Source organism: Cupressus sempervirens, chromosome 3 (assembly GCF_028749045.1).
Source record: "Cupressus sempervirens isolate cs-2001-9-10 chromosome 3, ASM2874904v1, whole genome shotgun sequence".
Taxonomy (NCBI): domain Eukaryota; kingdom Viridiplantae; phylum Streptophyta; class Pinopsida; order Cupressales; family Cupressaceae; genus Cupressus; species Cupressus sempervirens.
In genome coordinates, this window is record NC_143120.1 from 884750824 (window position 1) to 884763272 (window position 12449).

At 37.4% G+C, this 12449-nt stretch overlaps 1 protein-coding gene across 1 annotated transcript in view; it reads left to right on the forward strand.

Moving 5' to 3' along the window:
- The window catches only part of LOC149569630 (putative polyribonucleotide nucleotidyltransferase 1, chloroplastic), a 316486-nt gene that overhangs the window by 153073 nt on the left and 150964 nt on the right, over positions 1–12449 (forward strand). The window contains exon 12 of the mRNA XM_089822341.1: positions 9162–9275. Within this exon, the coding sequence (XP_089678467.1) occupies positions 9162–9275 (114 nt within the window). The remainder of the gene's footprint in view (positions 1–9161; positions 9276–12449) is intronic.

Sequence of the window (12449 nt, forward strand, 5' to 3'; positions counted from 1 at the left end):
CTTGATTGTTTGGGGCAGCTATTCAAGTCATACGTCTGCTGAATGCTATCAAGTTTATTAATTACTTCTTGGAAAAACTCTTGCCTCTCTTTATCCTCATGTTCTTGAAAATGGTTTGTGATCCTGATCTGATTTTCTGCTTCCTCGAGAGAAAACTCAGTATCATTCAATGCCTCATGAGCATACTTAAGCTCCCTATCGAGCTCCTTAATCTCATTCCTTTCTCTATTTGATTGATCAACATATATTTCAACAACCTTAAGAATATAATCCTTGTCAGAAAGTAAATATAAATAATCTTTTTTCATAGTTTCAAAAGTTGTTTTGACCACCTACAAATCAACAACAGGCCAATCTCCTTCCACTTCCCTTTGAGCCTTCTTGTAGAGATCTTCAACCATCTTGTGAGTGTTGTTATAACATAGCAAAGATGCCACAACCATGTCTTCACTAACCTTGAGCTGGTATGCATTTCATTATTGTCATGTTGAAGCTGTTCATCGTCTTGCAGTGTCATCTTAGATTGTTCCTCTAAATTCATGTTATGTGCATTAGAAATATATGGTTCATCATACAAAGATTCCAACCTACTATTACCTCGTGTGCAACCGACCTCATCAACCTGCTTGTCAAGGCTAACCTTCAAATCACCAACGTAGAAACTTGCACCTTATGTAACATTTTCTACGTGATTCTGAGAAGGCTGCAAATCAATAGTAGTTCATTGCTCTTCTTTTTCAAGACCCTCTATTAGATGACTTGGTTCTGCTAGAAATTCTTGATACACATTTTTGCACTGGTCTTTTGCTCAGAGATCCTGAGCTAATTCAAAATACTTCTTTTTTGCCATATATGTCTTATTTTGGAATTGTGGATGGAAATCCATGAAATCACTGAAGGCTAATTCTTTTTGAATCTTTGGAGGGAGTTTTTTGTATTCAACATACATATCAAGTATCTTTGCTTTGCAATACCATTTCTGGTCTTTGATTTGCTAAACACTTGACACAACTGAAGAAGCATCTTCATTCTTTTCCCAAATATTCTCCAATTTTAAGGAAGCTGCTTTCTTTACTAGTTTTGTTTTAGGGTGGCACATTTTTCTCTATATTACATGTCTCGTGCTGAATTAAAGAAGAATTTATTAGCTTTGAAAAACCATTCTCCTTCAAAGGTAAAGATGACATGGATTTATTATCATTTATAGCATCAAGTTCTATTCGATTCTGAATTTCCTCCATACTTGAGGTTGTGAGCCACCAAACTGTACTTGCTATTTGATAATTGTAAAGTGACCTTCTCGATTTTCCATATTCAATGTAGCATTGATTCTCCAATATTATATTGACATTTTGGAAATCAAGATTTTCATTTCCTAGTTGTTTGAGAGCTTGCTGCACAACTAATCCCAACCTTCATCTCCCAGCATCCCTTAGATTTTCTGGGACTATCTTCTTGTTATTGAGCACTTTCTATGCTGTATGAAACCCTTGTTTAACCTCATACTTTTCTGAGTCATTGAAAAAGTTATTTTGTTGTATGCTCGTCCTTGCAGTCATGCTTTGTATCCTGCTTTGCATTTGTGCATCCAAAATCTGACTATCTACTCCATAAGACAATTTTCCACCAGCTTGAGTGAAAGATTCTCCAATATATTCCCTGATTTTTCAGAACTTTGGGATAATTTTGAGAACCCAGATTTATTTGTTTTCTCCATCTTAGATTCAGGCCCAAAGGAAGAGATATTTGCTCCATTTTCCTCTAACTTCTTGCCCCAAGCTCCATTGCTCTTGAGACTGCTGCTGCTGCTCTTTCTTCAAATGAGTCCACCATAAAAGGAAATTTTGGTTGAATTCCAGTGGCTTGTGCATCCATCTATTCCCCAAATTCAGTCTATTTGCGACATCATATAAATGAACTTCTGCAGCATTTGAAATTATAGAAAACATAATCAGGGGAACTCTCAAAATGCTCATCGATTAAGTCAGTTGGAAAATCATCATCACCAATTTCTTGTTGTCTCTGTATTTACGAGTTTGAATTTTTGACCCAAAGTGTTGATCAACTGAAGTCTTAAGAATGTCGTCCAAAAACTGTTTAGTAGAAAAATATGGTGTAAACCTGTAAACTTTTCTGAATAGATGATTCTCCTACAATTTGATTGTTGATCACACCTGGGGTATTCCTACACAAGCTCCATACAATTAGTTGCAATTGTTTCTTGTCACCCTCGATTCCAAGAACTCCATACCCGAGTTTTGTACCCTTGTCAAATAGCATAAGCACAGGGTCAGGCAAGTTGAACATGGTTTTATTTTTCCAATCTCAACTTTTGATAGCAAAATAGTTGTCCGAGGTTGAGCAACCTTTGACGTTGGATAAATAACCTACTTAAATCTTGGAGGTCTCCTTGTATTAGACGACGCAGAAGGCGAGACCATTGCCCAGACTTTCTTTGACACCCACCAACGAGCTATTGTTGATTTATGTCGACAGTGTCTTCTTGAAGAGTGGACGTCTCTCTTACAGTTACAAGAACCCACTATTATTACCTATGTACTTTGCATGTCTTTTCAAATGGCAATATTTGTTTGATATTGTTGATGGTGTTTCAACTCCAGTGGTGATATTTGATACTCTACCACCATCGGTTACAATCTCATGGATGGTAACTTTGTTCGCTATGGTCTCCACCTCCCAATCTTTCACTTCCGCTGCTGTTTATTCTGTAATACCTCTAATTTCTGTAGTGTTTCTTAGAAACTACAATTGTCCACGTTTGCCCCTGACACGTGTCTCTCCACACACCTTCTGCGATTGTTTCTTGCAACTTGTCTTTTCTTATCCGAAACATTATAGTTGTTGGCATGAGACTTCGGAAATAATCATTGTTTCAAAGGTCAGTTACAATGCTTGAATCGACAATAATACTCTTGCTTTTTAATCCTCGATAATTTTTACAAATTCCTCATATCCCTTTTCCGGTGCATGATTCTTGAGCTAATCCTGAATGTTACATTGCTCTAGAACACATGGGTTGCCATTAAAGTAGTAAGGGACAAACACAAAGTATCTAGCTTCTGCTACTTTATCAGCAAGCTTCCTATGACTTTCGACCTGTTCTTATCACAAACATAATGGTTCCAGCGGTTGGATTGTGGCAACATCTTTCAACGTATATGCTTCCACCAGAAATGAATCCTCCCCTCCTGTAAATCTATTCTAGTAATTTGCTAGCGCAGTATAGATGGTTACCATCAATTACCAAGATAATGAAGGTCTCTCAAGCTATTAAGCAAGGGTCGAAACAGGTTGATGATGATAGATTGCTCATGCAGGATCCTCACGATTATTGAATGGCTTCCCCTCAATCACCTAAGTGGCTCTCGCACGACATAAAAACAAGACACAAATAACGCTAAAGTATATTGGTAAATGTTTTAATAAATTGAAACCAATTACCACCCAACCGAAATGGATTAGCTTGTATTTCTCTGCAAGAAATATTAAGTTCTTGGTAGTCTCTATGACAGGAAATTTAATGTCTCTCCACGTTGATAAAACATTCATTCAACATTTCCCACATCAAAATACTAAAAATAATAGTTCAGGGCCTTCAAAGTCTCGATAACAATAAACATGATATTAGTAATATTTGTGCGCTGAAGTAGTTCCAATAGACTCCAAATGCCTCCTTACGGCAAATGATTTGATTTACTATTGTTGCTATTGCCCATGAACTAATTTTTTTGTTTTGAACCTTTGAGATAGTTGAGCCAACCGCCAAACCCATTTGACTATTTTTTGATCAAACCTTTGATAGACAACTCTGAAAACTTTATAGGATGGCAAGATACACGACTCTGATGCCACTAAAATATCCCAAACGGATATATCCGGTCTCTTTCTCAATATATAGTGAAAATCTTAAACATATGTAGATGTACTACAAAACACAATAGAAACTAGTAGAAACTCCAATAGATATTAACTCATTCTTTCTCCAAATACTACTGAGGATTCAAGCATATGAAAATGCATTACAATTCAACAATACAAATCCCCTAAACTCTCATAAACCCCTTCAAGACATGTTATTACATTATACAACAACAATACAATAGCCAGCATTTAAAATCCAATCTTAAACACAATTTTATAGTTAGATTGGAATGTTAACAGAAGAACTTGTAAGCACACACGAGACACCTGAAGTGATGTTAGTACAGACAATGGGTTTGTTTTCACTGTCTGCCGACACAAGGGGCTACATCTTCACATTGGCTGAAAGCTGAAGCTTTCTGAATAACTCTCGCAAGAGAGAAGCTGAAATCTGAATCATAAATCAAGCATGCCAAATGAAAGTGCGTCTTCTCCTTTTATCCTTACAACTGCAACTCTTCAACTCCCCTGCTGGCTTTTCGTCTTATCTGTTCTTGTCCTTTTCAACCCACTTTATACTATTAAATTGACTTTTTATATTTTGAGTCCACACTCTCCAAGTCAATTTTAATATTATATATGATATGTTTTCAACTTGTCTAATGTCCCAAAAAGGGGACATTACAGACCCATTGGCTACATGCATGGCATTGGACTATGGGTCTTCTCTTGGAGTCATACTGCATTCGATTCCTGATGTCATTTCCACCTCATCCTCCTTAGCAGTTGTTTCTGTAGCCGCCGGATGTGGCATTATTGTTGTTCCCCTGCATCTTATTATTAGTGCCAGAGGTGGATGACTGTTTTTGCATGAAGAGTATTTTTTGGCTTCGTGTCTTCATGTTATAAGGGCACTTCTTTGGAGAATGATTGAAAAACCTGATAAATATCACACATTGCCTTCTTAGGACATGCTCCCCTTGTATGTCCTTTCTTTTTACAATTGGTACACCATGTTTTTCCCTCCTCTGTATGGCTAGTGGTTGCCTTCGTGAACTTGAACTCCATCATCCGCTCGATGCCCTTTTGGAGGGCCTGTACTTTCTTGTTGGTTTCTTCGTTGCTACCAACACTTATTTTCTCTTCAGAGGACTCATCGGTCTCACAGGAGGATGAGGATTTACTCTTCTTTTTCTTTTTCTTTTCCGTCTTGCCCTCACTTTCCAAATTTATGGCATGGTCATAAGCATCTGTGTATGATGTGGGCGGGACTATCTTCATCTTCCTTCTCAATACCTCGCGGAGTCCTACGAACCACCGTTTTTTTAATTCATTGGCGGGTTGAGTACCCATCCTACTAAGAAGATCCTTGAGCCTTCGACTGTAGGCTCGTATAGTTTCCTTTTTCCCTTGTTTGCAATTGTAGATCTTGGCGACGACCTTGTTATCCCGTAGCAGTTGAAATTTTACTTGAATTTTTTTTTAAAAGATTGTCCCATGTGTTGATCTCGGCCTTGTCCATATCAGAAAACCAATCCACTGCCACTTCTTGTAGGGTGGCTGGAAACTATTGCAACCACTTGTTCGCATCTGTGACCGAGTTGGCGATCAATATGATTTCACATGTACAACAATGTCATACGGGATCTTCCTTCCTATCACCTTTGAGCTTCGAGAGTTTTTGTTTCTGAGACATTGTGTTTCTCGTCCTTTGACGACCAGTTGCGTGCGTACCATTCGATTGTGTCCAAGAACTGTTAGGAATTGGTCTGACAGTTTATTATGACCACCGTGTAGTGTCCCTCCAACACTTTGTTCATTCAATTTATTTATTCAACATAGAACACCCTTTTATTTATTCAATTTGTATATATCACGTGGTCGACTCGTGTGACAATTACAAACTCTTGAGTGTTCTTGGTACCACAACTCAAAAGCTCATGGTTTAGTTTTGTGATGCCATGCGTCGCTCTCCTCATAGAAAGTCTTAAGGGTTTGTTGATGACGTTCCTCTTGTTCCACTCTTTCCCTGTGTCTCTTTTGCGACAGGTATGCTTGTGCAATTAAACGGGGGAGTTGGTCTAGGAACCTGTTTGTTGTTGGGCTTGCATGCATGGCATCCCACACAGTATCCTGTGTAACCTTGTTTTTCGTGGCTTCTCTCCTGGTGAAGGTTTTGAGGCTTACGCAGTACTGGATGTGGTAGTTCTGGGTCGCTTCGTGCTCGTCTTCTAGAAGTTCCATCTCGTTGTCCTTAGTTTTTTGGTTGTCTGGTACAGGTATTCCCACTAATCCTCGGCTTTCCATGCGTTGCCACTCTGGATTTGAACTAGCATTGGCGCCAAATGTTCAACCCGTAGGTGAACCGGAAATAAACATATAACTTAACAAAGTATTATTCATTCACCAAATGCTTCCGTACAAAGTAGTAATATTCAATACCAACATGATGCAATTAGATAAGTGTATACCATATTTATAATATTTGACATGGTGTCTGTGCAATGACACAGCCGTACCCGTACCCATAACCGTCTAACTACCCAGTTTGCCAGACAACTTAGTCTTTTCAGAATCCACCACAATCCTTGAAACGATCTTGTCTTTCAAATATTTAAACTTATTTTTCTTAATAGTAAGGTTATCCAGAGGTACGACAACCTTTCTTCTCTTTATAGTAATTTTACCCATCCATGGAGGAAAAATGAAACCCTCATCTGTAGAACCAAGAACATCGGCTACCATAGACATTGATCCTGATTGTACTTCCATTGTGACTGTGCATGTTTTAGTTTGCACGGCTGAATTCATGGGTGCTTGGGTAGAAGATTCTGTCATGAACAAATCAAAGCCAGCCATTGAAGTATCAAGTTCGGAAACTTAACCTTCCGTGAGAGGAAATCTTAAAATAGATTTCTCAAATTCTCATATTGCTCAGCTGTGAGAATAGGAGGGGCTGATGTACAGACAGGGAGTGGCAACATGTCCACTTCTGAAGCAGGGATGGTAGATGTAACAAGTGTGGAGAATGAATCCACATCATTGTCTATATCATCCAAAAAGGGTGTTTCTTGAATGGATGGACCTTGAGTGTTTTCGACTGCGGAGGAGAAATGATCATAATCTCTCCTTCCTCTTCATCTTCCTCTTGAAACTCTTCTTTAGACTCCTTCGATTCTTGCTCTGATTCTTGAGCATGCATAGGCGCCTAAGAAGACTCTTGAACGGATTTAGTTCCCTTTTCTTCTATAAGCTTGAACTTGAGAGATTTAGCTAGAACTGAGGAAGATTCACCATCTTTGCTTGAAATCTCTACTTGAGTTGTCCTTCTAGCTAGTCCAAAATTACTGCCACTGTATGACAACATTCTATATTCTATATTTGTTCAAGAGGGATTTGAATTCAATCTTGTAGACTTTGAGGTGCATATTATATTCCTAGTTATAGTTTAATTTGAGTTTTTGGAAACTTTGTGGTATAGAAGGACAAATTGATATAGTTGATAGTGCCTTAAAATACTTAAGGCTAAAAGACTTAGCGCTTCAACATTAAGCACTTTCATAAAATTTAGTGAGCATTTGATAAGAGACTTTGTGCCTTATAGTTTATTAAGTTATTAAATCATCATTCGGGATACAAAAGAATTTGGGTTTATGCAACTGTTCGACCCATATAAAGTAGATTGGTGTCTTATGTGTTGTTTTTAATTAAACCCACAAGCCATTGATACTATCTTAACTATAGGTGTGTATTGTTAAATTTTAGTATTGCTCATAAGTTTTTTGCAAAATCGTTCCTGAAAAAAAGAAGAAGAGATTAAGTGGACCATCCTATTTTGTAATTTTTAGTTGAGTCATTATTGGATCCACCTACGGTAAGAAGGGAGCCTTCCCTCTTGCTGAGAGGAGAGAGTAATCTCATGTTGTGTTGCCTTAAGTTACAGTTTTACAAGTTGTGGTCTTAGTGACTTGCAAAATTTTAGCCAACATGGCAAGTTGTCCTAATTTGTAGATATCAGAGTTTGTTATCATTATTTGTATCATTGAAGGTGTAGAGAATGATAGCTCAATGGTCTTGGGATTGCATGCAAGTTTCTTTGATAATTATTCCTAGGTAATTCAGTTAGTGGGTGGTTCGATGATTATTCTCAGGAGCTTTTGGGAGTTGTTTTTTTGGTACTGTAAATTGACTTTGTGCAGTAAGAATTAGTAATGTAACACATATACGAGTCTTTTCTTGTGTACCCTTGAGGTACCATAAATTGACTTCATGCAGTGAGAATTAGTAAGGGAACACATATATGAGCCTTTTGTTGTGTATCTTTGAGGTTTTTGTTTGGCTGTCCCATGATCTCTTCTTACGACTCTCCTGACCGATATGCATTTCTTGTATCAATAGTTTTGTTTGATTGGCTTAGTTAGCTTTCCCTGCAACCTTTTTCTCACTTTCCTAAGGGTGCGGTCCCATGAGGGGGGGCTTAAGCTCTATTTTTTAGGAAGCGGGTGGTTTCATGAACAAATTTTTTCTATGGGATTATTTAGAATCTTCTCCTAAATAGTAGAAGCCCCTAATTTTTAGGAAGCGGGTGAAAAAGGGTTGGGGCTGGAAATAGCCCCACCAGCTTAGGCATGCTTTTTTCCATTTGTCAAACATCTAAATTTTAAATTTTTAGCAAAAATATAGTTTGAGGAAAATTAATTTTGTAACTTATTTTTAATGCATACCTTCCTTAAATTTTAGAGCTAAAATTTTGAGCTTGAATATACAACATGAATCATGGGACCGTTAGCTTTAAAATATTCCCTAAAATAGCAAATGACTTATGCTCTATTTTATAGGAAGCCCCCTTCCATGGCACCCCAGCCTAAGTGACTAGATGCTTGTGCAAGAATCACTTTATGTAAATTCTCTTCTTTTTGATAATACTTTAGTATCTTATGATAGCATAATTTTATAGCTCTCTCTCTGCTCACTATAAGGGTTAGCTAATTTTTATTGTCTTGCTTATTTTTAGATTTGAATTACATTTGTAGTCCATACTTGGTACTATTTCTTTGTGTTTACTTAAGTACTATTGATCTTTATTCCATCATTTATTAACATGATGAATTAAGTATAAATGTAGTAATAAATACGATGTTCCTAGGCATTACATTATCAAGAGAAATGATCAGGATAAATCTGATTTATGTGATACTTATTTCTATTAGCATGTATCTTCTCTTTATGACCTGGTAAGTGAAGAATAGTTGCTCTCTGAATTCTCCAACTTCCAACAGGAGGGTAGGAGAAGTGATGGGCGCTATGAAACAGAGATACGGAAAATTCAGTCACAGTGTGGTTTGCTTCCTAGAGCTCATGGAAGTGCACTTTTTACCAGAGGAGAGACACAGGTATTTAAAAAAAGCAAGGTTAATTTTTCAATTATGTTTTACTGAATGCAAAGACTCTAATAAACAAGGTTCTCTTGAAGATAGCATTCTATGAAGTTTGATTGTGTTTTTTATTTTTCGATTAAACAAAATGAGAAAGCTGATAAAGAGCAGCAGAATTAACTCAACCACAAGCCAGTTTAGGAATCACAGTTGTACTATGTGGAAGTTGTAATATTGCTTATGCTGAGAGACGTGACTTTAGATACATGTAGAAGTTTTTCAAGTATGCTGCATACTAGCCAAACCTCTTATGGAGAATATCGTAAAACTGTTTGTATGCCATTGTTTCTCACCAACTGCAGCATTAACCTTTAGTGATGTCATGCATGTCTTCGCACTCTATCTCTCATGCAGTATTCATTTTTAAAGTTTTAATCGTCCCTTTCTTTAGCTCGATTTCATTGAGCATGCTATAAAACCACATTTTTTGTAAAACTTTTCAATATGCAATATACAGTGTTGTGCATATCCAGTGTTTTTTCATGATTTATAGAAGGCCATGACCAAGCATTGAAGCAGTTGAAAAAAAGTTAAACAGCTTGTAGATGCAATAATAGAAAAATTATACCATTGAAAAGTGTATTCTTATTTCTAGGACTTTTATGGTGATATACAATAAAACTATGCTACATATCTATGGAAATCTAGTACAGCATTAAGCTTCCACATGACTTAATAATGAACTAGAGATTATGCCCTGATATATACCCATGCTGCCTCTGATTGAAAAAAGGCAGGCCGGGTTGTTTGAACAAGTGATTATAATGGAAGATAAACCGTACATAAGTGCAGACTTCTTTATATGCTCAAACAGGTGTATAGTAAAATTGTGCTCTACATCACATAAACATAGGACCTCATTTGACGAAAATCACTTTTTCCAGTCAAATAAAAAATCACATTATTTGAAGCTGAATTGGGATCTCATTTGATGTAAAGCTGTCAATGATTGAAGAAGGGCGGGCCAGGTTGATTTGAACGAGTGATTATAATGGAAGAGGAACCACACCTAAGGGTGCATTTTTTTTTTATGCTCAATCACACATGTTTATAATAAATTTGTGCTTTACATCACATAAACAAAGGACCTCATTGTTGTAACTTACTTTTTCTAGTATATCTCGGACCTTAGGGCCTTAATTTTTTTGTTTATGGGACTGATTGATTTAGTATATCTTGGACCATAGGACCTTAATTTTTTTGTTTATGGGACTGATTGATTTAGTATATCTTAGACCCATTTCTATTTTTCGTAAGTGTTTGTCATGTCGTGTGTCGGCACTTAGTTTCTCCCTCAATGAGGTATTTATGTCTACTGGCTTAATTTGTTTAGGTATGCGATTTGAATTATATTAATTGTGTTGCAAATTCGATTTGGAGTTCTGTTGGCCATTTTGGAAGTGAAAGATATTCCATATTTAGGTATTGTAGTTTCAGTGGCATTCATCGCTCACTTTATTTTGCTTTGTTTTTCTTTGGTTTTGGACTTGGCAAATTGAGACATTATTATTTTAATCATGACTACTTTTGGCATAATCAATTTTGGCATTTCATCTATTTGTGTTTATTGCAGCATTATTTATCACCATCATTGCTTTCAATTTTAGAGGATAAGTTGTGCTTGACAAGAATTGATCACCCAGTCAACACCACATGACATCAACCAACAACATTGTATGCTATTGTGCCAACTCACATCCCAACAGACACCGTACGACTGCATATTTCATGTTTACCGTATGGGTAAATTAAAACAATGCATATAGACAATGGAACAGAACAGCAAAATTATATTCGCATATGCCAGAACATTCATTATGCTTCATAAGATCCGTAATAGTAGATGATTTACAATGATCCCAGACAGGATATAAATACTATCCGCCGAACCTTCCCGGAGGAGTCCGTCGGCCACAAACATTATGTCCACTACAAACTATTTACCCGTCGGCTACAAAATACAAAACACCGACCACAATCATTCCGTTGGCTACAGAAACACTGCTGGGACCATCCAGTCGGCTAATGTTTACCATACTGGTAAAGAAATCAACGCATACAGACAATGGAACAAAATAGCACAATTATATTTGCATATGCCAGACATTACATTATGCTTCATAAGATCAGTGATAATAGAAGATGATTTACAATGATCCCAGACGGGATATAAATACTATCCGCCGAACCTTCCCGGAGGAGTCCGTCGGCCACAAACATTATGTCCGCTACAAACTATTTACCTGTCGGCTGCAAAATACAAAACACCGACGACAATCATTCCGTCGGCTATAGAAACACTGCTGGGACCATCCAGTCGGCTGACACCATCCCCCCCAAAAAGAAAAGTCGTCTTCGGACGACAATTACAAAATTTTTGAAACAAATTAACAAACAAAATACATTATCAAAGTGACTACAACAAAAAATCTGCTTCTGTCACATCAGTTCCACATTCATCTCGTTACATTTGTACAATACTGTCTCCCACAAAATACATTAACGGACTAATTACAACCAGATAAATTTGCTTCTGACACATCACTATCACTTCGTTCTGTGCTGTAGCCTCTACTAACACAACACTCTGCCTCCTCAATGAAGCTGATTTTGATAGCCACCTGTGCTGCTTTCTCTGTTTTCAATTCCTCGGTACCCTGAGCCAAGTGTTGCTGCATTGCCTCCAACTAGATGATTAGCTCCTCCCGAGCTCTCTACGCATCCACCAAGACAACCTCTCGGCCAACACCTACTCCACCAAGACCAAATTAGCACTTCGAAACCCACACAAAACTGCACGGAACACCATTTTTGTTATTTTCTGCCGATTCTACACTCTTTCTGGCAACCACTGATGCGTCCCCTCCTTTTTGGCATCATCTGTAACTCATTCTGAAAACTTGAATCTGCCGTCGTTTTTTTTTTTTTTTTTTTTAAATAATAAAAAAACCCTCACACCCATCTTCTACACAAACTCAAACAAATGAGAACAGAACTCCAACAAACTTCTGGTGAAACGTCTCCTCCAACAATGAAAACCAATACACAGACAAGCCTTTCTCCACCGAAAATATCAAACTGAACTGCTCATCAAAATCCATCCTCCAACGCTCTCGGGCTGCCGCTTCAATC